At 36.1% G+C, this 27106-nt stretch overlaps 1 protein-coding gene and 2 pseudogenes across 3 annotated transcripts in view; 1 reads left to right on the top strand and 2 right to left on the bottom strand.

The window, feature by feature from the left end:
* The window catches only part of LOC306639775 (olfactory receptor 4C6-like), a 288641-nt pseudogene that overhangs the window by 203565 nt on the left and 57970 nt on the right, over window positions 1-27106 (top strand). The window lies entirely within an intron of this gene.
* LOC306638473 (olfactory receptor 4C13-like) lies at window positions 1389-14255 on the bottom strand (annotated as a pseudogene). Its single transcript has 3 exons — window positions 13409-14255; window positions 5214-5288; window positions 1389-1400 (listed from the first exon to the last, which is right to left on the bottom strand). The product of its transcript is annotated as an olfactory receptor 4C13-like (transcript).
* Window positions 25750-26679, bottom strand: LOC306639063 (olfactory receptor 4C46-like; the record flags this gene model as incomplete). The annotated part of the gene is made up of 1 exon (XM_079102502.1): window positions 25750-26679. The coding sequence occupies one exon, from the start codon at window positions 26677-26679 to the stop codon at window positions 25750-25752; it is 930 nt and encodes a 309-aa protein (XP_078958628.1).

The following is a 27106-nucleotide window of genomic DNA, read 5'->3' as shown; positions in this document are numbered from 1 at the left end:
GAAAAAACCCTAAAGGTCCTGTCCTGCAACAAGGGACTGATATGTTAGAAACTGGCTGTGATGTTAATCTGATTCATTTTCTGCAAGTTTTAATATAGTAAGTGAATACCAACTTGGGCAAAATTATGCAAGGTTAGAACGTTCACTTGCCCACATTCCAAAGTAATTTAGAAGTCACTTACTCAAACGAGAATTTGAAAAGTGTTTCCAAATCAATGCCTGTTTATTCTGGAAACAGGATGTCTTTGTTCTCAACAAGAAGCTCATGTTTCCATCTGCATGCAAGAAGGCAGACTGAGTTGCTCCAGAATCATTCAGCACTTTCTGAAATCTGCCCACACACAGGATTTTCACTAGGACTTGCCTCACCTTTCCATTCCTTGGAAGTGTATTCCATATGAATGACTCAAACCATAGGAGTCCTGGGAAGAAGTTCTCTCAAGTGTCCCTTCCCTCTCAGGAGAAAGACAAGTCAGATGTGATAAAGAACTACTCTTCAAAAAAAAAAAAAAAATTAAAAGAAAAATGAATGACTCTTCAATTTATGAGGTAAATGGGTGGCCTAATTTTGTAATTAAACCTACTAGTTTGTGTGATGTGACACTTTTGGCTAGGAAAAAACAAAATCCAAAACAAAACCCTTGTGGGACCTGAATCTTTCTTTCCAATACTATTGTTCAATAAAATGATCCCGCCTTCTTGAAAGAGTATCTGCTTCCGGACCTGGGCTCACAGAGGAACTGGAGCACGTTACAGTGGTAGAGAGTGAGGATGTGCTGAAACACACAGGCCCACAGTGATGGCCATGAGGGAAGGGGGCATGTGTCAATTCAAAGAGCCAATAGGGGTCAAAGCTGTGAAAATGTAGCAGCAACAGAAGGAAACAGTATTGAAATGTAACCAGGAGTAAAACATGTGCATCCAAGAGTCCACAATGTTATAATTAAAAACATAACTAAGTAAATAGAGGAGAGAAGAGAGACTTGGATGAATGTAAATTTGCATATTTACAGAGAGAAGGTGCCCTGGAAGTTTTAGAGGACGCACATGCCTCTTCTTGTAGACCATGCATGGTGACCAACTTCAAACAAGACAGTACGGAATAAGGGAGGAATGGCTACAGAGGGGAAGGTGATCATGGTGCCTCACCAAGTGGGCAAGGCTCCTGGTACTTGTGAATCACACTGATAGTACACACTGATGTGATGAAAGTGAGTTTGTATCTTTGACATTTCTCCCCACATCCATAATCCCAGGCTGTTGTAGGATGCCATCCACATTACCTGGCTTGCATTCCTGAAAAGTGCCGTGGTCTTCACAAACAAAGTATGGCAATTTTCCCTGTCAACATATGTTGAAGGAAAGGTGAAGACTAAATCTGTGTTATCTCAGACAGGATTCTGGAGAGGGAAAGAGCAAGAGTTAAAAAAATAAGGAGATCTGAATACAGCATGAATCTCAGTTAATACTCATGTCCTGACACTGATTCATTGGTTTTGAAAAATGTTTCTCATTCATATATTAAGCATACATTTTTCCCATGGAGTTTATGCATGGTGAGTTTTCAAAATACATTTTTTTATTAATTTTAATGAAAAATCATAAATTTACATAGGGCAATGTTGCTTGATTCATTCTGCTTTTTTTCCCTCCCCTCATCCCTCCCACCCCTCTTTTCCCTCTAAACAGTACTTCCTTCCTCCATTCTTACCACCCTCCTTATCCCTAACCCTAAATCTAACCCTAACCCTAACATTAACCCCTCGTACCCCCCCTTATATGTCCTCATCCACTGATCAGCGAGATCATTCATCCTTTAGTTTTTTGAGATTGTTTATCTCACTTAGCATGATATCCTCCAATTTCATCCATTTGCCTGCAAATGCCATAATTTTATCATTCTTCATGGCAGAGTAATATTCCATTGTATGTATATGCCACAGTTTCTTTATCCATTCATCAACTGAAGGGCATCTAGGTTGGTTCTACAATCTGGCTATAGTGAATTGAGCAGCTATGAACATTGATGTGACTGTATCTCTGTAGTAGGCTGATTTTAAGTCCTTTGGATATAGGCCAAGGAGTGGGATAGTTGGTCCAAATGGTGGTTCCATTCCAGGCTTTCTGAGGAATCTCCATACGGCTTTCCAGAGTGGCTGCAATAATTTGCAACCCCACCAGCAAGGTATGAGTGTACCTTTTTCCCCACATCCTTGCCAACACCTATTGTTGCTTGTGTTCTTGATAATCACCATTCTAATTGGGGTGAGATGAAATCTTAGGGTAGTATTGATTTGTATTTCTCTTATTACTAGAGATGTTGAACATTTTTTCATATATCTGTTGATTGCTTGTACATCTTTTTCTGTGAAGTGTCTGTTCATTTCCGTAGGCCATTTGTTGATTGGATTATTTGTATTCTTGGTGTACAGTTTTTTGAGTTCTTTATAGATTCTGGAAATTAGCGCTCTATCTGAAGTATGAGTGGCAAAGATAGTCTCCCACTCTGTAGGCTCTCTCTTCACATTACTGATAGTTTCCTTTGCTGAGAGAAAGCTTTTTAGTTTGAATCTATCCCAGTGGTTGATTCTAGCTTTTATTTCTTGTGCGATGGGAGTCCTGTTAAGGAAGTCTGATCCTAAGCCAACAAGTTGAAGGTTTGGACCTACTTTTTCTTCTATAATCTGCAGGGTGTCTGGTCTGATTCCAAGGTCTTTGATCTATTTTTAGTTGAGATTTGTGCAGGGTGAGAGATAGGAATTTAGTTTCATTCTGTTGCATATGGATTTCCAGTTTTCCCAGCACCATTTGTTGAAGAGGCTATTTTTTCTCCATTGCATATTTTTGGCACCTTTGTCTAGTATGAGAAAATTGTATTTATTTGGGTTTGTGTCCATATCCTCTATTCTGTACCATTGATCTACCTGTCTATTTTGGTACCAATACCATGCCTTTTTTGTTACTATTGCTTTGTAATAGAGTTGAAGATCTGGTATTGCAATACCCCCTGCTTCGCTCTTTCTACTGAGGATTGCTTTAGCTATTCTGGGTTTTTTATTCTTCCAGATGAATTTCATAATTACTTGCTCTCTTTCTGTAATGTACACCATTGGGAATTTAATTGGAATTGCATTGAATTTGTATAACACTTTAGGAAGTATGGCCATTTTGGCAATATTAATTCTGCCTATCCAAGAACATGGGAGATCTTTCCATCTTCTAAGGTTTTCTTTAATTTCTTTCTTTAGTGTTCTGTAGTTCTCATTGTAGAGGTCTTTCACCTCTTTTGTGAGATTGATTCCCAAGTACTTTATTTTTTTCGATGCTATTGTGAATGGGGTAGTTTTCCTAATTTCTCTTTCTGAAGATTCATCACTTACATATAAAAATGCATTGGATTTATGAGCATTGATCTTGTAACCTGCTATGTTACTGAATTCACTTATGAGTTCCAAGAGTTTTCTGGTGGAATTTGCAGGTTCCTCTAAATATTTAATCATGTCATCAGTGAACCAGTGATAGTTTGAGTTCCTCTTTTCCAATTCGTATCCCTTTAATTTCTTTGGTTTGTCTAATTGCTCTGGCCAGAGTCTCAAGAACGATGTTGAGTAGAAGTGGTGAAAGAGGGATTCCCTGCCTTGTTCCAGTTTTTAGGGGAAATGCTTTCAGTTTTTCACCATTTAGAATGATATTGGCCATGGGCTTAGTGTAGATGGCCTTTACAGTGTTAAGGAATGTCCCCACTACCCCAGTTTTCTCTATTGTTTTAAGCATGAAGGGATGCTGTTTTTTTATCAAATGCTTTTTCTGCATCTATTGAAATAATCATGTGATTCTTAACTTTTAATCTCTTGATATGCTGAATGACATTTATTGATTTCTTGATGTTGAACCAACCTTGCATCCCTGGGATAAATCCCACTTGATCATGGTGCACTATCTTTTTAATATACTTTTGTATGCAATTTGCTAAAATTTTGTTGAGAATTTTTGCACAGATATTCATTAAGGATATTGGTCTGAAATTTACTTTCCTTGATGTGTCTCTGTCTGGTTTAGGTATCAGTGTGATATTGGCTTCATAGAATGAGTTTGGGAGGGTTCCCTCCTCTTCTGTTTTATGGAATACTTTGAGAAGTATTGGAATGAGCTCTTCTTTAAAGGTTTTGTAGAAGTCGGCTGAGAACCCATCTGGTCCAGGACTTTTCTTTGTTGGTAGGCTTTTGATGACCTCTTCTATTTCATTGCTTCAAATTGGTTTGTTTAAGTTGTGTATGTCCTCCTCGTTCAGTTTAGGTAATTCTTATGTCTCTAGAAACTTGTTGATGTCTTTGAGATTTTCTGTTTTGTTGGAGTATAGATTTTCAAAATAGCTTTTAATTATGTTTTGTATTTCACTCGTGTCTGTTGTGATATTCCCTTGTTCATTCCGAATTTTAGTAATTTGAGTTTTCTCCCTCTTTCTCTTTGTTAGTGTGGCTAAGGGTTTATCAATTTTGTTTATTTTTTCAAAGAACCAACTTTTTATTTTGTTAATTTTTCTGATTGTTTCTTTTGTTTCAATTTCTTGATTTTGGCTCTGATTTTAACTATTTCCTGTCTTCTACTTTTGGTGTTGGTCTGCTCTTCCTTTTCTAGGGCTTTTAGCTGTAGTGTTAAGTTGTTTATTTGTTTATTTCTACTTCTTTTGTTGAATGCACCCCATGAAATAAAACTGGGGGTGGGCAGGAGCTGGCAGCGGGGCAGGCCGGAGCTGGCCATGCTGCTTCTGTGCAGAAAGGCTCTCACTGGGGGGCCTGTTCCGTGAGGCTGGAGATTCTGTCCCTGTGGGAGTAGCTCACCGCTAGAGTGCACAGAGCTGCCTGGGGGAGACTCTATCTGCCCTGTCCTACTCTAATAAGCCACTCGAATCCGGGCCTGCCACCCAGCTGAGCTTTGCTGGGTCGGGGAGACTCATCCCGTGGTTCTATTTTAGTCCGAGTCTCTCAATGCCTCCCCTTCTTGAATCCTGGGTTCTGGAGCAACTGGAGATGCAGTCACCCTCTAGTCCGCCATCTTGGATCGCCCCATGGAAAAAGCTTGCAGCTGGAGGGGGACAAGGCTGCCTGGAAAGGTCTCTGGCTGCCCAGCCCTGGTCCCAGAAGCTGCTTGCATGTCAGAGGTCTCTGCTGGCTTGGTGTCTTGTGGCTGGCTCTGTGTGGAGAGGCTCTCACTCCTGATGTCATTTTAGAATGCCAGAGATTTCTCATGGCATTTTTCACCTCTGTATTTCTCAGTGTGTGGATCAGTGGGTTGAGGAAGGGTGTTCCAATAGTATAAAATACTGTCACCATCTTGTCCATATGGAATGTGATTGGGGGGCACCTATATATGAATATACAGGGGCCAAAGAACAAGCCCACTACAATGATGTGAGATGTGCAAGTGGATAGGGCTTTTTTCCTCCCTTCTGCACTGTGATTTCTGAGTGAATGCAGGATGACAATGTATGAGATTGTTAAAATTGTTAAACTGACTAAACAAATTGCCCCACTGTTAGTCACCAACAAAAGATTCAGCAAATAAGTGTCTGTACAGGCAATTTTAAACAAGGGCTGCAAATCACAGAAGTAATGATCAATCAAATTGGGTCCACAGAAGGGCACTCTCAAGGCCAGGATAACCTGAGGCAGTGTAATGCATAAAAGACCCTATCAAGGCAAGAATAATCAAAATGAGACAGACCTGCCTCCTCATGATCCTTGGTAATGCAAAGGCTTACAAATGGCCACATAGCGATCAACAGCCATGAGGATGAGGACAAAGATCTCCATGCATCCAAATAAGTGCAATGCAAAGATCTGTGTCATGCACTCACTGTAGGATATGAGTTTCTTTTCAGAGAGAGCATCCACAATTAGCTTAGGGGCTGTGGATGTTGAATAACAGGAATCAGCAAAGGAGAGATAAAATAAGAAGTAGTACATGGGACTTCCAAGTGTCCTGCTGGATTCAATGGTCACAATAACAAGTGTATTCCCCACTACAGTTCCCACATAGAAATTTAAGAAGATTAAAAACACCATTTTCTGACTCAGAGGATCCTGTGTTAATCCTAGCAATATGAACTCAGTCACATTACTGTTTTCCCACATGGTTTCAGTTGATGTGGGGACATCACAGGTTGGAAACAATCTGCAAAGAAGAAATGAAAAAAAAAATATGAAATGAATACTAAATTTTGAAGTTGAATACATATTCTCAGTCATAAAATTGTAACTTTAAAAAGGATGCTATTAATGATAACTCCCAATAGGTTCCAGTCACATTTTTATTCTTTTTACTGGATAATATGGAATTCCTAACAACTATTTCACTCATTTCCCATATTGGATATGATAATAATTAAATAAGACATAGAAAATGTAATAAAAAAGCAAATGCTTAATCAAGCAAATTAAATATTGCTTTCGTGGATTTGGTATGAGTAGACAACTTTCCAAAGTGAATGAGGTTCATTAGTCTTCAGCATGAAGCTATCAATGGCAGGGTCATGCTTTGCAAATCTAAAAAACACTTAAGCTAGATTTACCTCAATAGACTTTTACATTATTTGAACCTGGTAGTCCCATAAAATGTAGCTATAGAATAAGCATGTTGAATATTAGAATAATTATTGTTTAAACATTTGAGATAGCCTCTCTTGGAGTCTAAGCATTCAAACACACACACACACATGCACACACACACACAATGAGAAGGATAGAGAAAGAGAAACAAAGAGAAACAGAGAGAGGTAATGAAGGTACGTCAGGACATTCTTGAACCTCTTAATGCAATTTAATATATTTATTTTTAATAAATATTCTGAACATTTAATAAATGGCATTCTAAACATTTTAAATTGCCTTACTGAAAAGAGAGAAGAGAAGAGAAGGGAAGAAAAGGGAAAATAATTAAAACAATAAACAAAATTTTATGAATGAATAAGACATTTGCTCTGGTCCATCAAGACTTGGTTTAATATTTGGCTTTAATTAAATCATTATCTTTTTACTTTACCTCTTAAAACACTCTAATGTTTCTCATGTCCAAATCCAGCATCTATCATTAAACTATATATTTTTTATAATATTGTTATCCAAACTTAAATTATTCTTTTTACATCTTTATATTTCAGAATATTTGAATAGATTTTCTTAAGACCCTAGGAGACACATTATAATACAGGAAAAAGAGAAAATACACCAATCAGAATATTTTCCAAATTTCATGCTCATGACTAAGTAATAATAATTTTTGCAAATGTTAGCAGGAAATGCTCCAAGTCATAGCTGAAACTTTCAATGAAATTATAATTGATATTACCAGATGTTCCATTTCCTGACTTCAAGGAAGAACAGGTAGAAATAAAATGGCAATTCATTTATTTTGACTATACCAATATGGGATAAAGAAACTATATATAAAAACTATATTTACATAACATAATATTCTGCTGTGAACACAATGTTACCCTCCAAAGCACACATAACTGATTTCTTTTTCTTTTTTATGGTTACATCAATAGTTTATTTTATGATTACATTACAATATCTCATTGGAAATGCATATTTGGAACACGGGGTATGTGTTATAATATTTAAAACTTGGAGACTCTTCATATATTGTCTTTGCCTGTGATATAAAATAGGAATAAATTCTTAGTGAATTTGCCTTACAAGGAAGATATAGTAATAATATATACCAAACTATATGTATATCCTATTAGAAGGGTACCCAAAACAGCAAAGTGTTCACAGTCTCTGAGTTGAAGAGAAGGTTGGCAGAAGATCTAATTTTAAAAAGTACTCACTATTGTAAAATTTGAAAATGTGTTATATTCTTTGCTGTGAAGGCTTTATAGTTACACATAGTAATTGGGTTTATCACAACATACTCATACACACATGAAAATCAATTTCAGTTCACAATCCCCCCTTTTCCCTCCCTCTTGTTCTTCCTGAATTCTCTCCCCTCTCTGGTTCTCTTTTCTCTACTATGATTTCTTTTTGATCATCTATTAACTTATATTTGATTGGTTCTTTATATTCTCCTATTGTTTCACCCCCTCCTTTCCTTTATTTTCCTCTGGGCTTCTACATATAAAACACTTGACCTTTGAGTCTGAGTTTGGTTAACTGCACTTAACATGTTATTCTCTACTTTTGTGTGAAAATGTGTTATATTCTTGATGAATGAAAAATAAAGCTCTTACCTTCAGAAAAGGTCTATTCACACTGGCATAAAATTTAGCCTTAACAATTGTGTTCTGGTGTAGGCAGGAGGCACCGTGGTATTCCCCAGGGCAACATTATGATCCAGATACTTGATGGAGATGGCGAGTCAGTTGCAGGGGTATCTTAGAGATCAGGTGTTCTTTAATCACATTTCGCACTACCACATTGCCATTTACCTACAGGTTCGCTTGCCTTCCTGAGATTTTCCACATGCACTCAAACAGAAATAAACATCAAATAAATAAACACATGTAAATTTCATAGGTACATAAGAAAGTTGTACATTACAATGAAGCAACATAAGAAAGGGGGCTTTATATGTTCATATTTCTTATAAATATAATGCAGTGGTGTTCCATTATTTTCTGTGCTCAATGACCACTGAGAAGAAAGGATGTTTGCATTCTACTGTATCCATGAAAACATCATCACCACTGTGAACCATGAAGTATTTTCCTGAAATGCAGCAATATCTGTTTTCATTTGCTTCTCATCTCCCTCTCCCAGTATTCCTTACCCACAGAGTAGTGCCCATATCCACCAGCAACTGCTGAGCATGCTTCTTATTTCCATATTCTTCCCTTATATTGTAGTGATCTCAGAGGAGTCTCTAACACTTCTGTCTTCCACAAGTGCCTCTTTTGCATCAGACACTGGCTTGGCATTGACAAAACTATTTTCCTGCAACTAGTAAATATGACTAAGTTACTTCCAAGTGCAGTTCTTTCTTGCCCTTTTTTCTTCCCAAGGCAATTTTTAAGTCAATTATTTAAATGAGAATTAAAAATGCTTCTCTAATTCTGCCTGAACCAGTATCACTTTGGACTTGCAATTTGAAGCTTTGGTTCTCATCTATATGTTAGAAGAGAAGCTAAATTAATCCCAGATTCACCCATTTCCTTAAATTCATGATCACATGGAATTCTGGCTGTGAAGCCTTATTTTGTGCCATCCTGGGAGGAGTCTTTATATACAAATGATGCTGAACACAGGAGTCTGGGGGAAGGCTGTTATCTAAAGTGTCCCTACCCTCCCAATTAGGAAACACAAACAAGATGTGATAATGAATCAACCTTTAATTTGTCTTAGGTTGTGGTAGAGAGAGGCGGCCTATTTAATTTAAAGGTACTAAAGTGCCATTATTTAATAGAATAAGAAACAATAATTGTTTAGAGTCCTGGTATTGTTATTAATACCAATCCCCAATAGAAATCTCAAGGTTTCTTGAGATTGAGCATTATGAAGTGTCATAAAGTAAGGAATTATAAAATGAACATATATTAATGAACATCTATGACAGGGAAATTTGAGTCAGCAGATAGAACCCATCACAGCCAAAGCTATAAATAATTTGGACATCAAAATAAATAACATAATGTTGAAATATAGCTTAAGGGATAAAGTAAATATCCATGAGTGCCTAAATATGTAAAATATTGAATAACTAAATAAAGAAGCATAAAACATCTCCCATGAAAATAATTCCAAATGATTTTACAAATTTTACTACTTGAGGTACTTAATATAAATGGACTTATACAGCATTAGACGTTTTGTGAACAGCTAATTTTTCTTGACACAATGTTCTCAAGTTCCATCCTTGTGGTATCAAGCATTGGAACATTATTTTAATACTGGGTAATATTCCATAGTGATATTCCATGGTATCATATTTTTTATCCATTCTTTTGTTGTAGATCACTTGAATTGCTTATGTGTTTTGGCTATTACACATAAGGCTGCTATCTACATGTGTGTACATCCCTTAAAGTCCATGAGTTTGATTATTTTGTGTTTATGCACAAAATGGAATTGGATCACCAAGTAGTTTATTTTTAAAGGAACAATCCTCATAGAAGTCAACCATTTTATAGTGCCACAAACAGGTTACGAGTGTTCTTATTTTTACACATCTTTTCCAATTCTTCCTTTTCTTTTCTTTCTTTTTTTTTTCTTTGTTAATAATAGCCACATGTATAGGTTCAAGGTTGTATTTCTCTGTACTTTTAATTTACCTTTCTCTATGCACATTAATGTTGAGAATAATTTCTTCTACTTGTTCGCCATTGTTGTTTATCTTTGAACAAATGTCTATTGAGTGCATTTCTTACTTTTAAAAATTGAAGAAATATATATCACTGCATTTCATGATGGATTAGTGCTATGCAGGCCCAGCATTGTATTTCTGGATAAGAAGATATCTATTTCATGATGGTTAGATCAGGGTACATGTCCATTTGGTGGCTAATGTGTGTGGGATTTTGAATGTCCCTCAGTGGCCTATGTGATAAGGGCGTGGTCCTCATGATGATACAGGGATCTTTGAGAAGTGGGGCCCCTAGAGTTTTTTCTTTCATTGGTGGTAAGCTTCTGAAGAGGACTGTGAGACCTTAAGCTCTTCCTTGGTATTCTTGCTCCTGGATATGATCAACTTAGAAGGTTCCCACTGTTCTTTAGGTCTTAGATGATCCTGGAGGGCACTGGTCAAAATATTGGTGGTTTTCTTAAGACTTTTTACTTTTCTTGTTTTTTTCCTCCAAGTCTTATTTGTTGAACACTCAGAAAATCAGTTCCACCAGTCTTGAAATAGCCGTGATGGGTTTTAACTTTAATAGTATTGCATTTACCCTTTCCATTTGTTTGGGATCAGTATTAGTTTTGGGACTCAGTGCTATATTCTATCTGCTCTTTACATAATAACTTACTGTCTCAAATGAACTAAGAACTAATCTTGTGAAGTCCACTGGTAGTGGGAGGGCACAGGAAACTTAGCATCCTTTTTCACTTGCAGACATGTATATTTCTCTCTCTTCCATCCTCTGAATTCCCTCATCCGTTTGTTGATGGAAGTCAGAACCTGTATCTTACCGATGATTCTTATCTATCTAATCTTCCTCATATATCAGTTCTGTTGTCTACAACTTTTTTTTTTAATATTTGAGTAACAATTGCTCCCTCTCATGTCAATGTGTGTTCTATAGATACTGAAAGTGAGTTGAAGATTTTTATCAAGTGACATATGGAAGTCCGAAAAGCCAATATGGGGGAAGAAAGCCTGGGGTCTCAAGTGAAGTCTGGCTTTAGAGTACTCCATGTACTGCATAACATGGTCTGCTTGGAGGCCAGGGCCAGAGCCTTTTTGTACTCTCGTGATAGTCTTTTGCTTTTCCCTTTGTTCACAAAACAAGACTCTAAATACATTACTTGCTAGATTAAAAATCCCTTCAAAGTTTGACCCATGATCCTGACCATTAAGCTTTAACAGTATTATGAGACCTTTCCTGATCTTGCCCTTTGCTGTCTCTTGAGTCTCAGGAGTTACAATACAGCTTTATTCTAGGTAAGTATGCAGCATTGATGACTGGCACCAGGGGAGTTTTGGTGAAAATAGTGTTGAATGAATAAATCATTTAATAATGACTATATTGAATTGAAGTTTTTCTTAACCTGTGTATCTACTACCTGTCCTAGGAATGATTTATCCTCATATTGCCTATTTACCCTACTGACCCCACCCTATCCCTTGGGTGATTTTTCAATGTTTTCCCTTCTAGGAATCTTTCTTGACCCATGTCCCAGATTCCTCTTGTGTGGTCTAATAACACCCTGTCTACCTTACCCTTTTCAATTCTTGGCAGTGATTTTTCTACTTCTTTCTGGGAGTCTCTCAATATATTTTAAATTTATAAAGGAAGAAGTTATTTATACTTTAAGCCACATCAGAAATACACCCAAATATATTTCTTGGGCACAAAAATTTATTAATGAGTGAAAGAAGAGTTGCCTGAAAAATATTTAATCCTGCAATTGCTTTGTGTGTAGAAAGATCTACACATTATGAAAAACAACTTTTAATAATGAAATGTAGCCATGAAGTAACAGAAAAATGATAAATAGCCCACACTTGTAGAAGAATGATGTCTTCCTGAGGGAATATGAAGATAAACATTTTTTCATATATTGTTAAACTGAATTCCATATTGTATCCCATTCCTCATTTTCAGAGTTAAACACATTTTTGTTTCATTTAAAGGGAAATCAAGAATTCTCTACAGAATTCTCATCTGAAGGAAATAAATGTAGAAAAAAATTCCTGTAATCCTTTGTAATCTTTTTTAGTGTACATTTTATTGTATTCACTTTTTTATTTATAATTTTATTTATTTATTTAATATGTAATCAAGTATCAAATATTGTACTACTTGTAGAAAATATTGGTAGCTAGCAGGCAAGTAATTTATGGACTATAACTGCACTTTTAGTAAATAGGAATTGCAGAGTGACATCCAGGTACACTTTTATTTAAGTCATCCCTATTTCTAACGGATTATCAGCAGGCAGTGACATGAGCAATACTCTAGTTCTAAAGGCTCAAAGGAACGTTAGAAACAGGGGTGAATCTCTTACCACTTGTAGGGTAAATAAATGGCCTGTTGTCTTTTTCCCAAAGTACTTAGATCCTATAATATTACTAGAAATATAAGAGCATTTCTTTTGATAAATAAAGTAATATCAACAAATAATTAAATGGGTTGATTTTTAGTTATAGAGTATTATAATATGGTAATTACAGTCCTTTTCTCAGAAATAGTAACCAGTAAAATTATATGAACAGTTTCTTATCATTACTGGCAGTGAATGATAGAAGCCAAGAATATGATGTAGAAAATCAGTAATCTGGTTACTGAATCATCAGTACATCTGTTCTGATAACTCCCCATTTCTGTAAGGTAAAAAAGGGTAATAGCAGTGTTTACCTGATTTAGTCTTATAGGCATTATTGATCAATATCAATATTTTTATATCATTACTTTTTATTAGAAGGAAAAATTATAAATCCATATAAATAGATAAAGATAGAAAAAACAGGACCAGATTGGGTAGAAATTTACAATATGAGTAGATTATTCAGGGTTAAGTTGTCTCCATTGTTTGAACCTATTCCTACTTCTTTGCAGATTTTGAGAATAACAGTCTTTTCTCATGCTCTTCCAATCATATTTTGCTGAGATATTACAAAATGTTCATTCATCCTTTCCTCTCTTGACTCACTGTTGTGATTTAGGCACATTTATTTATCAAATAATTTTCCTGCTGAACAATTTTCTAATGTCATTTTTTATCTGAGCATTTCTCTAAGTGTAGATCACAGGATTTAACATGAGAGTTATCATGGTATAGAATACAGCAACTGCTTTATCAATAGATAAATTTACTGGAGGTCTCATGTACACAAATATGCAGGGAACAAAGACTAGGACAACCACTATGATGTGGGAGACACAGGTGGACAGGGCCTTGTGCCTGCCCTCCAGGCTATGGGTCTTCAGGGAGTGCAAGATGACCACATATGAGACAAGCAGGAGGAGAAAGTTTAACAGGCAGATGAACCCACTGTTGGCAGCAACAAAGAGCCCCCAAAATGTGGGTATCAGTGCAGGCCAGATTGAGAAAAGGTTCAGATCACACATAAAGTGATTGATGACATTAGGGCCACAGAAGGGTAGTGGGAAGATGAAGAGGAGCTGGATGGTCGCATGGACAAAGCCTCCCACCCATGACACTCCCACTAGCAGCATACACACTCTCCGCTTCATGATGGTTGCATAGTGCAAGGGCTTGCAGATGGTCACATAGCGGTCATAGGCCATCACTGTAAGCAGGAAGACCTCTACACCTCCAAAGAAATGTTCCCCAAAGACTTGGGCCATACATCCATTGAAAAGGATGATCTTCTTTTCATGAAGTGAATCTCTAATCAGTTTAGGATTATTGACGGAGGCATAGCAGGCATCAATAAAGGAGAGACAGGCCAGGAAAAAAATACATGGGAGATCCCAACAATGAGCTGGCAGTGATGGTAATCAAGATGAGCAAATTTCCTGCGATAGAGATGATGTAGATGAACAAAAACATAGCAAATACAATCTTCTGCATCTTTGGGTTTTCTGTAAGTCCCAGAAGAACAAACTCTGTCACATTGTTTGTAGACTCCATATACTTCTTGTGGAAACTTATTATATTACCTGAAAAAGTTGATAAAACCTTGGATTTGTTCAAATTTTCCAGCCTAATAAATATTCAATACCCAGAAACCCCTGACTTGTGAAATATTGATTTTTTTTTATTTTTGTGGTTGCAATTCTTTATTTTTGAGATGTAACAAACGGTTCTGAATTCTTGAAGATTACTCAAATTGCCTCATGAGTGAGTATTATAAAAATAGTATATAGAGAAGGATTCTATAAACCAGGTGACAGGTTTCTGAGTACACTTACATATCTGGGACGACTGTGAGTGTGAATTGAAATAATGGACTTTATGCCAGTGACAACTTGGACCAAAAAGAAAGGTACAAAATGAATGTACTAAATATCCATATACAGGCAAAAAAATTACTATTATTATTAAGAATGGAGAATGACAAAAGAAAATTGGGAAATAAATGAAAGGATGCCAAGGAATTTAAATAAGGGAATATTGGCTCATATAGGGCTTCATGTGTCCTGGATGAAGCTGAGGGAAATTCAGTAGAGTGGAAGCCAGAGGCAGGAGCTTCCAGGTATCAGAGTATTAAAATTTGACATAAATAAATGATGGAAATATGATAAAACACAAAAGAGATCCTATAAAATAACCCATAATATGCACTTACTAATTCAAGAACTTAGTAATTGTTAATGTTGAAATATTTAATGTTGAATTCTGTGTATTCCAAAGAGCCAAGTACTATACACACATGATTCATTTACTGGTTTTAGAATGACCTTTGTGTCAGCATTATTTTGTACATTAACAGTTAATGAAATGATGTCAGTGACTAATGTTTACTGTTCTAAAAACAATAATAATATTATCTATTTTTTTCTGAATATTTCAAGTGTTTTAAGATATTTTGCAGATTCTTGTTACAGATTCTCTTACTTGGGGTGCATTTTCTGACACTTCACACACTTATATTATCATCTATAAACTGAGAGTAACAATACCACCTCATCATCTGGTAAGAGAATTGATTGTTATGTGAATATATCCACCACAGTTCTGGAAATTCCTAAAGGAAATTTCATCAACTTTTATAAATGTGCATGCATTCAGCAGAGAAGCAGACCTGACAGTTTGAAAAATGACACAAAGAAACTTTTGACCCTATAACAAGCTGAGGAGAAATGCTTTCAAGATTAATTTTAAACAAGCCAGAGAGACTTGTATTATACACTGGATTTGACACCAGAAAAAGTCCCACTTGCCTGTGCTTGGACTAACAAGTGATAATTTATGAACATTAATAATCATATTTAGGTTATTTCTATATGAGAGTTGCATTAATATTGTTTCCATCTTCAAGATTAATTTAGGTTCTTCATTGATATGTGTCTTCACTAAATAAGTCCCTAGTACTAGACAGCTGGGTTTTAGAAAGTGCTTCATCTCTATGAGTCTCAAATCGCTCAATGTTAAATTAGACTAATAATGTATTATGAATGTGTTTTGAAAATTTGGGATAAGGATGAGATTTTCTATGACTGTATTTTACAAATATAGAAAAGTAATGTTAACCATATATGAAAAATAACAATATTTAATAAGCATCACAAGTGTTGAAAACCTACCTTTGCAGTTCTAAACGATTTTTGTGGCATTTCGGTGTGTTCAGGCAAAAATCCATCTTCAAATGAGTTCCTCTTGCAATAAGTGTATTTTGATGTCAAAGATAAAATGGAATTGAGAAAAAATGCTCAGATAATACGATACCAAATCAACCACTTTTAAGGATGTGTCTTTATGACTTTAAATCTTTTAGTCTCACATAAGCCTAATGTGACTTCACAGAAATTCTGAGTTTTGAATTCAAAATGGATTCACTTGATTCACCATGTAGAAATGATCCTCATTACCTGGTTCTGGTCCATCAGGGCAGGATTTAGGAAGTGCAGAGGAAAAGCATTTTAGTGGATTTCTGCACACATGAGGAGTCTTGCTCTGGAAACATGGACTACAACAAGGAATATTTTCATCTCACACTATCAGAATATTGAAAGTGTTCCCATAAAATCTCAGGTATCTTGCTTATAGCTGTGCATCCTCTCCCAGGAATTAGTTATCCCTTGTTGGAAAGGCTTTGATTTAGAAGTGGATGTTTTGGTATTATGTTTGAGAATCACCCACGCTTAAATATAGATCTTATTCCCTGCACTTAGAACATAAACAGATGGGAGTTGCCTTTCCCTGTCTGAACATGGGTTGCTAGCTAAATGCCATGTAAACAGCATGGCAGCCTAAGTCAGCCTGGGGACCAGTGGTGCAGGCTCCCTGATGATGCCTGTCACAGAGGGACTTCTTTCTTCTTACCATTTTTAAACCTTTCTGAAAACTCATCTTGATTGCTTGAGAGCTGAAGCAGTGAAGACATAGCTTTAATGAGAGGCATTTTAAGTAGATAACTCCAAAACTGCTTTTCCTAATTTTCATAGTGTTTTGGAAGAAGACAGAACCCCAGAAGGCTCTAAGCTAGTCATGGTCTGGTCAGTGTGGAATAATAAGCAGCATGACAAATTTGGAAAGATACTTGAAACACAGAAAGAGAGTTTCGATCTCTCCATATTCTGTCACTTGGCATTGTTTATTATTTTCCATTCTGTCATTCTGTGAAGTACAAAAGTATAAATTGTCTTGGCTTAAATTAAAATTTCCAGATGACTAACTCAGGAATTTCTTTCATATTCTTATTTTTCATTAATGATATTATTTTGTGAAAATTCTATTTATATATTTGCATAATTTTAAAGTATTTGTTCTTAACTTCTTCCTATTTAGTTGAGAGTACTCTGCAATATCACAGATACAGGTCTTTGTCATGTATATAATGTTTAAACACATATACACACAATTTACTAAAAGACTGAGAATCCTGTTATCATTTCTCAAATAACCCTGTGTTTGAGGTGTAATTAACATGCAGGAAAAATATACATATTAAAATAAAAACTTGCTGTTCAGAAGATGGCTATAAATATATGAACCTGTCCCCTACAATCTAAATCATAAAATCATCTAATCACGTATTTTATTATCTTCAGAAGGGTCCCTCACCTCCTGTTTATTAATATTGCTTCTGATAATAAAACCCAACATATGATCTATTATCCTAGCAAAATTTTAAGTATGGAAGAAAGTACAGATAAGCGTACACACTAATATGTATAGACCTCTAGAACTTATTCATGTTGTGCAGCTAAAGTTTTGTATTATTTGAGTTTTTTATTTGTTTATTGTTTCCTCTATTTCAAGGATTTCTGTTTTTTTTTTTTTCAGAATCTCTATCTCTTCATTGAAATAATCTTTTGTTTACTGCAGTTGCACGTTCGATTGTTTATTTCATTGCCTGCATTTGCTCTCTGATCTCATCCTTTGCTTCACAAATCATTTTAATTATGAATATTCTGAGCTCCTTTTCTGACACTTTTTCTACCATGCTGTCATTGGATTCTCTTGGTATAGAATCTTGGTTTGTTTGGAACACTTTCTTCCCTTGTTTTTACATGTTGTTCCCATATCTTCCCCTCTAGCAGTGTGTACATGGGGTATTAGAGTTTCCCCCTATAGGCATATAGTAGCCCTGCAGGTTTCCAAAACCTCTTCTTTAAGAGGGAGAGCAATATTAGCAGCACCCAGTACAGACAATATGTAGCCCTAAACTGAATAGCCCCTATGAAGATGTTAACAATATTGTCATAATAAACAGAGAGGATAAGTTCAATTATTATTGACAGTATAACCAGTATATTTGCAAATGAGGTCTACAGTTTCTAATGGAGACAAAGAGAATGGGGAGGGGTGTAGTATGTAACAGTTAATGTGATAAGTAAAGAGTGTATAGAAGTAATAGATCATAGGAAGAGTGAGAGTGGGATCCAAAGAAGTCGGTCGTTAGAATGGGAAAAGTGAGAAAGATACTCTGAGGAACCAGGTAAACAAAAGGAAAATAGAGTGAGAAAAATAAAGAAATAAAAACTTAAAAATTTTCAAAATGGAGAAAAACATAATATACACTATAACAGTCATATACTATTCAAACCTCCCACTCTTCAGTAGCCTGATGCATGAGAGGTGTCTGACAACAAGCTTGCAGTCTCCAGTAGGTGTCTCAAGATGGGATTGGCCACACCTAAAGATGTCAGCTTTTGTTTCAAGGATAATCCAAGAATACTACACTGGCTTCCAAACATTTTAGCAAATGAGGAGCTGTAGTGCAGGGTGTGGGTGCTGAGTACATGTGGGTTGGGGTTGGTCAGGCCAGGGGTCCTGCAGTTCCTGGCTGTCTTCCCAAAATGGCAGCAACCACGTGTAACCAAACTTGCAGGTAGTGTTACAGTGAACTTCCAGGCAACAGGGGGCAGCTGCCAATCCACTGGCAGTCTGTGAGAGGTCTGCAGGCTACTGGGGATGATCATCAGGGAGAATTCAGTGATTGGTAGGTGCAAGGCAGGTGATGGGCGGACAACAGGTAGACAAATGGGCAAATGGAGGATGAGAGGCAGCAGTCAGTGAGCAATCTGCACTCAAAAATTAGTTGATATGCTGGCAGATTGCAGGTGATCAGAGGTGGACAAATGGGGAAAACAGCAAGGGATACATAAGTAGCAAAGACTGCCTCAGAGAGAAACATGTTTTCCTCTGCTTTGAAACCCAAGTTATGGAGCAACAAGGAAGGCAGCCTCCCTCTATTCCACCATCTTGGAATCTCCTCAAGAAGATTTAAATTATGGCATTTGCCAGTCAACATATGGAAATAGAGAATATTATGCTACGGGAGACAAATAAGACTAAAATCCAGAGTTAAATGCTTTCTTTCTTGTGTGGCACCATTTCCAGGAGCAATCCTAGGGATCTTCAGTACCTACACAGCAGAGCAACACAGAAGTCTGAAGTATGACAGTGAAGCCCAGAACACAATGGCAAAAGTGGCCTGTATTATTTGATTAACAACTTCTTTTTCCCCTTCCCTCAGCTCATGACCACTGATATTACACTCTCTGAGTCAGACTATTATAGATTTATTCTATAAATGTCAAGTAATATTTTTCCTTTTTTTTCAGATATTCCAATTGTAAGTAAAATGTTAGTGGTATAGATGGGTACTGAAGATGAATTTCAATATAAGACCTTAGGAACTTTGAACAGATTCTTGGCATCCTTCATTGGTAGCTGTTACACTTTTCAGATACAATTCTTTTACTGCCAGACCTTCTTTTCTTCTAAACATATTATCTTCTGCATTCATTTATTTTTGTGTAAATAGAAGAATTTTATTCTTTTTTTAAGCCTGAATAGTATTCCATTATAAACAAATGTTGGATATTCTTTATGCAATGATCTTCCATATCTTGGCTAGTATGAACAACACATAATGGTCTCAAGTGCATATATGACTTTGAGATCCTGATTTTAATTCATTTGACTACATACCCAGAAATAGCATATCTAGATTATGTATAGCTTAATTTTTTTTTTTTTTTTTTTTTGGAATAGTGTAGAGGAGTGACCTCATTGTTTTCCCTAGAGACAGAACCAATATTGCATTTACACTAACAATGACAATATTTTCCTTTTCACAATTTTATTGCCTCTATTTGTTTTGTTGATTTTTGGTCTATTTTTATAATATACTTCCTATAAGACTGAGTTGCTAGTTTGTTTTGATTTGGATTTTCACTTTTCCTTATGATTATTGAATTACTGACTTGGATTTCTCTTTATTTAGCTGTTGACCATTGTTATCATTCAGATAAATGTTGATTCAAGGTTTTGCCATTTGAATTTTATTTATTTAATATTATTTTATGTTGAACTGATAAATATTATACAAATTATATTATATACTACTGGGTGTACTCTGTTATATTTCCAAACATATTTCATAATTAATAATGTTTATATCAGGTATTTAACTTGATATAAATACCCAAGGACGGGATTCCAACCTATTTCTCTTTCTTCTTTACTTCCTAGCCATGATCTAAGCAATTGTTTCTATACTATATGCATTTCCTATGAGGTACTGCCTCATACAGGGACAAAGTAATGCAGTCAACTAAAAATGGACTGGAACCTCCAAAACTCTGAGCCAAAACTTAACTTTTTTCTATATACATTGATTATATCAGGTATTATAATATAGAGATGGAAAGGAGAACCTGGCCAAGAATTGTATCTGAAAAGTGTAACAGCTACCAATGAAGGATGCCAAGAATCTGTTCAAAGTTCCTAAGGTCTTATATTGAAATTCATCTTTAGGACCCATCTGTACCACTAACATTTCACTTACAATTGGAATATCTGAATAATAATGTCTATGTGGCAGAAATTTGCTATTTATTATAGAGACCTCTCTTCTTCTGGGCCCCACTCAAAACTAGAATTTTTTTGGGTGGGTGGGAGAGTCACAGTGTAATTAGGTCGATGTAATCCATCCCAATGAGAAATAGGTTGTCTCGAAAATCTAAAGTGATCCACTAGGAATTGTACCTCTTTCCATGTATGAGGGGCAGATACCTCAACTTATCATTATGCCTCACTTTAGAAGGAATTTCTGGACATAACTCACACCACTGAATTCCTAGATATTTAACACAGGTAGGTGGTTCATGAATTTTAGTCAGATTTATTTCTCTCTCACACTCAAATGTGTGAACAATAAGTTTAGAGTAGTTGCTTCTTCTTATGTAACAGATAGAATCATCATAAAATCATCTATCTGACAGGCCAGAATGATATGTTGAGGGCGAACAAGTCAATAAGATACCTGTGAACTAAGTTATGATGTGATTCTGGAGCATGAACGTACCCCTGAAGTAGGCATTGCTCACCCTTTTAGCTGAAACCAAACTGTTCTGGTGTTCCTTTATGGAAAGGTAAGGAAAAGACTTTTCCAGATCACCAGCTACATACCATGTACCAGGGGAATGTGTTAATATGTTGAAGCAACCAAGTTGCATCTGGTATAGCAGCTATAATTAGAGCTTCCACCTAATTAAGCTTATGGCAATGAACTAACATTTTCTCATAACCATCTGTTGTTTGCACAGGCCAAAGAGTTGAGTTGAATTAATTTGTGGTAATAATCACTACTGGTGCATCTTTCAAGATTTGATGATACAGCAACCTCTGAAATTCTTCCAGGAATCCAATTTATATGTGTAATGCAATAGTGTATTTATTATCCTAATACAGTCCTTCTTTTGGTGGACTATTTTCCTAGATAGAGGAAGTTCTACTAGTTTCCATTTTGCCATTCCCACCATAATATTCTTTACTCCTTAGTTTATGATGTCAGTGTGGAGATTCTACCAGTACTAAGTCCATTCAATTTTGTATTTCAAGATTGGGGAAATAGCCACCAAATGAGTTTGAATAGCCAATTGATCCAAGAAAAGAAATAACCTGAGTTATTACTTCCATTAATCACCTGAACTCCATGAGATCTTCTGACTGCTAGACCAGGTATATATGTTAATTTGTTCAAGCAATGAAACCATGTCTAGTACACAGCTATAATTGGAGCCTCTATCTGATTAAGCTTGTGGTAATTGACTTCAATTTACCTATACCAACCTAACTTTTTCACAGGCAAACCATAGTGATGTTTTGGGTGTCCATGAATTAGTGTTAGTTTTTAACCAGAGTAAAGTTGTCCAGCAATGTCTAAACTATTGCACTGCTCAGTTGCTGTGGAAAAGGTTTTAGGTCCTCTTGGAGAAGACTGGGAGAAAAATTTAAACATAAATTTTTGGCAGCATATTATGGTCCTACCTCAAGTAGATCCACTTCACTCAACTCAGGGGTTCTGAATCTATAGACTGGTTCAAGTCTGGAGGTTGATTTATGGATCATGACTTTTTGTTCCTGTGATTCAATTTTGGCTTTCATTTACTTATTGCAGAATTTTTCTCCTTAAACAAAGTAAGAATAGATTACATTTTTTATATATCTCACTTCTGGCAATATTATAAACAACTAGTTCTGCCTAAGTCACATTATTCTGATTTCTGCTTTAACTCTGTTTTACATAATGGTACTCACATCCCCAGTACCTTTGAAAGTTGAGTACTGCCGCTTAGTCACTGCAAACCTTTGATATAATTACTCACTTTGTACTTAGGTTTTTCAGTTCAGGGTCTGTAGTTCCCACCATAGAACCTCACCAACAGGGAAAAACATTTACAGAACTATTTAAGGATAATAGCTTTCCTTTCACAAATTTGTTTCCCATAGTTGTGATGAAAAATATGTTTTTTGGACTATTCCAGGGTGGGTGAGTAGATCTTAAATGGTAAATTGAGCTACATTCCAATTGCCCTAAGCTTTTGAGTCCCTTCCTCATATTAAGATACAGAATGTCTAAGGATTTCTGTTTCACTCACTGTGGAAAATTTCCTTTTGGTCTTCTGGTAGCTAATAGCCAAAATGAATCCTTCCTAACACTATCAAGTGCAACAGTAAAACAATAAACTTAGATTACTGTGCCTGTAACAATAAATTTGGCCTGATCCAAGTGTACGTTTGTTCTAATATTATCACACACTCTCAATATGTATTATGTCATGTGTCCCTGTGTTTCTGTATGATGAAATCATGTAAGTCTCTGGAGTGTCTGCACCTATTCGTGGGTCACACTTTATATCTCTTTTAGGGTCCTGCTGGGACTTAAATCTAGATATAAGTCTAGAAGTAAAGAAGGGAGATGGGAGACAATATTGTCTTGCAGAGCAACTTGGCCTTTATAATTTCCTCAGGCCATGTAGGATATTCCTTTGATGGGGTGTGGGGAGAAAATACCAACTGGTAGTAAGAAGGCACTCTACTTGACATGGAGAAGCCTCTTTGACTTGCAAAGTCACATAGTTCTCTGTTCCATCTTCTCAGTTCCCTCATCCATCTAGTATGGAAGTCAAAACCTGGATCTCACCCATAAATACTGTTTCTTATCTTTCTAACATATCAATTCTCTTGTGAATTACCAGCAAATATTTGGGAATTGCCTCTCTCTTTCCATAACAGTGTTCAGTCTATAGATGCAGAACATGACATGAGAATTTCTATTGAAGGTGACATTTGGAAGCAGGGGTGGGGAAGCTGATAAGATCAGGGGAAGTCTGGTGTCATTCTGGGACCATGATAACTCTGGAGTGTGCATTGTACTATGGTTTCACATGGAGACAGGGGACCCATGCTTTCTGTAGACCTGTGGTAGTGTTTTATTGTCCACTTCAGGGCCCTGCAGTGTGGGTCACAAGCACTGGCAGAATCTTGCATTTTCTTTAGTGTAATTGTCCAGAGAGTGTCAGGGATGTCAACTGTTGGCAGCCCAGACTCACAGTAGCTGGTTCACGGGCTCAGTAGTTGGTTCACAGGCACCCTAGTCTGATGGAGGGGTTCTGAGCTGGATTTAACAGTTTATCATAATCCATGCCAGAGGACCAGAGTCCAAACATCCACCCTTTCACACTCAGATCTATACAATGGTCTCCTGTTCTCCTGCTGATCTTGCCCTCTTCATTACATTCTTCTTACTGTAATCTGAGGTAGTTAGATAAAACTCAAATCTAACTGCATCACTCACAAACTTAAAAATACTTCTAATGTTTTCCTCATGGTCCTTACCATTAAGCTGTATCAAGATTATGAGACCCTTGCAGATCTTGTCTGTTTCTGTCTCCTGTGTGTGAAGAGTTACAAGAGCTACCTTTATAGTAGCTTTGCCTGCACTTGGTGGCTGGCACTAGTGGGCTTTCAATAAAGAGATAAATAAAACCCAGGCTTGTTACAAATCTGCTTCACTTTTTTCCCATAACAGTTTTTTTTTTTTTTTAACTGTTTTATACCACTGTTCTAGGGATGCTTTGGGACAAAACTCCGCTTGTTACCCTCTACGGATACCATACCTGGGTGCCATTTTTCATATCTTTTATATTCCCGAGAATCCTTTATTGATCCAACACCAGATGTTAGGGATCCCTTCTGTATATTTTCGATAGCATCCTTATTCGTCTTTAACATTTATAACACTCAGCATTAATTTCCATACTTCTTTCCAGGAGCCTCTAAATGAATTTTAAATTCTATAAAGGAAGAAAGTAATCATCATTTTAACCACATCAGATCCCTCCTTCATTATGCATATACATTAGACCCAAAATTATGTGCTTATTAATTTGGTAAGGAAGATTTGAATGAAACATAGTTGAATCTTAAAGTCCCTCTGTGTGTAGACAAAACCTTCCATATTTAAAAAAAAAGTTTTGAATATGAAAATATGATCACAAAGTAACAGAAAAAACATAAATAGCTCATATTCATAGGGTAATAAAATCTTCTTGAAGTTCTATCAATGTAAGTTTATTTTCATATGCTGAGCAACAAAGTTCCAAGATTTTCTCATTCCTCAGTTTATGAAATAGTAAAAACACAAATATGATACGTTCTTTGAATTCTGTCTAGGATTTCCACTGAGTCAGAATGAGACAAAGGTAGAAACTATTTTTTTAGTCTCTATTACTCTTTTCTTACTGGAAGTTTTATTCAATTTATATATTACTTTATACAATTTATTCATTTCTTCAGTATCCATCAGTTTGCCATACTTTGAGCTACTTATGGAAAGTATTGGCAGCCACCAGACAAGCACTTTATGGATTATAGTTGCACTTTTCATGAAAAGGAGTTCCTCCTTGACATTCAACTGTTTTGTTTCTGTATTTATTCATTATTGTTTCTGACGGGTTATCAGCCTACAGTGACATGAGGAATATCCTGGTTCTAATGACTAAAAGAAAATTTAGAAACATGGTTGAATCTTTCCTGTGTCCAATAGGGTAATAAATGTCCACTTGTTCTTTGCCCAAAAGTAATTAGATACCATAATTTTATTGAAAACACAAAAACCATACATTCTGATACATTAAATTATAAGGGATATGAATGAAAATGATTTAATTTTGGTTATAGATAATCAATAGGAATTAAAATACACAAAGCACAATCTTTTCTAAAATAATGCTCCCTAGTATCATTATTGGAACTTCTCCTCATTATTATGTGATAGTATATCATAGTAGTTAAGAAAATGATCTGATAATCAGTGATATTTTGGTTACTGGATCATCAGTATATTTATATTAATAATTGTCTCTTTCTGTCAGTATCCTATATGTAAAAAGCCCTACAGGTAAAATAGCAGAGCTTACCTGTATTGAGAGTTGTAGAGATTATTGCTCAAAACCAGGCCCAGAGTTAGTAAAAAGTTTCCAAACATACATGACCTGGTCCTAGGTTAGGTTGACTCCATTTTTCAAACCAATTTCTACTTTCTTAATAAAAAGTTTATAAATAACAATTGTTTAGTATTTGTCATAATTATATTTTGTTGATATGCTCTAAAACATCTTTGCATCTTTTCCTTAGCTGAATAGCTGCTGGGTTTTAGGCACAATCATTCATTATCTGAATTAGTTTTGCTGATAAATAATTTCCTAATAGCATTTTTCATCTGAGCATTTCTGAAAGTGTAGATAAAGGGATTTACCATGGGAGTTATCATGGTATAGAATACAGCAATTGCTTTATCAAAGGACAAAGTAACTGGTGGCCTCATGTACACAAATATGCAGGGAACAAAGAACAGGACAACCACTGTGATGTGAGAGATACAGGTGGACAGAGCTTTGCGTCTGCCCTCTAAGCTGTGGTTTCTCAGGGAGCGCAGGATGACCACATAGGAGACCAGCAGTAGGAGGAAGTTTAATGAACAGATGAACCCACTGTTGGCAGCAACAAAAAGCCCCAGAGTGTGGGTATCAGTGCAGGCCAGATTGAGCAAAGGGTTCAGATCACACATAAAGTGATCGATGACATTAGGGCCACAGAAGGGTAGTGGGAAGATAAAGAGGAGCTGGATGGTGGCATGGAGAAATCCTCCCATCCAGGACACTCCAACTAGTAGGACACACACTCTCCAGTTCATGATGGTTGCATAGTGCAAGGGTTTACAGATGGCCACATAGCGGTCATAGGCCATCACTGTAAGTAGAATGACCTCTGCACCTGCAAAAAAGTGTTCTCCAAAGACCTGGGCCATGCATCCATTGAACAGAATGGTCTTTTTTTGATGGATTGAATCTCTAATCAGCTTAGGAGTATTGACAGAGGAATAGCAAGCATCAATAAAGGAGAGATAGGCCAGGAAAAAGTACATGGGGGACCCCAAGAGTGAGCTGCCAATGATGGTTATCACAATGAGCAAATTTCCTACCACAGAGATGATGTAGATGAACAAAAACACAACAAATATAATTTTCTGCATCTTTGGATTTTCTGTAAGTCCCAGAAGAACAAACTCTGTCACATTGTTCTTTTTCTCCATAACTTCATGTGAAGGTTAATTATACAACCTGAAAATAATAATAATCTTTGGTTACTTATATTCCTCCATCCTAATAATTAATATGTGCCTGAATTCTTCCAAGTTGTGGGATCTTATGTTTTATTGATTCTTTTCTTGCCTGTATATTTTTTTATTTCTTCAAGTGAAATAAAGAACTCAAAATTGTTAAAGATTATTCCAATTATCTCCTCTGTGGAGGTTTTGCAAATACTGTGCAGATGAAGAACTTTTGTACACACACTAGGTGATCTACCATCTGAGTTTACTAAATTGTCTGAAATGACTCAAAACCTGGGTTGACATGAGAGATTACACACATTGTAGCAGCCCAGTCCAAAAAGAGGGGTAAAAGATGGGTGTAATTGATATCTCAACACAGGTAAATAATTTTGTTCTTTTTTGTTAG

Source organism: Sciurus vulgaris, assembly GCF_902686455.1.
Source record: "Sciurus vulgaris genome assembly, chromosome: 11".
Taxonomy (NCBI): Eukaryota; Metazoa; Chordata; class Mammalia; order Rodentia; family Sciuridae; genus Sciurus; species Sciurus vulgaris.
Note: the sequence above shows the minus strand (reverse complement) of the source record. Positions and strands in the feature narration are given on the sequence as shown.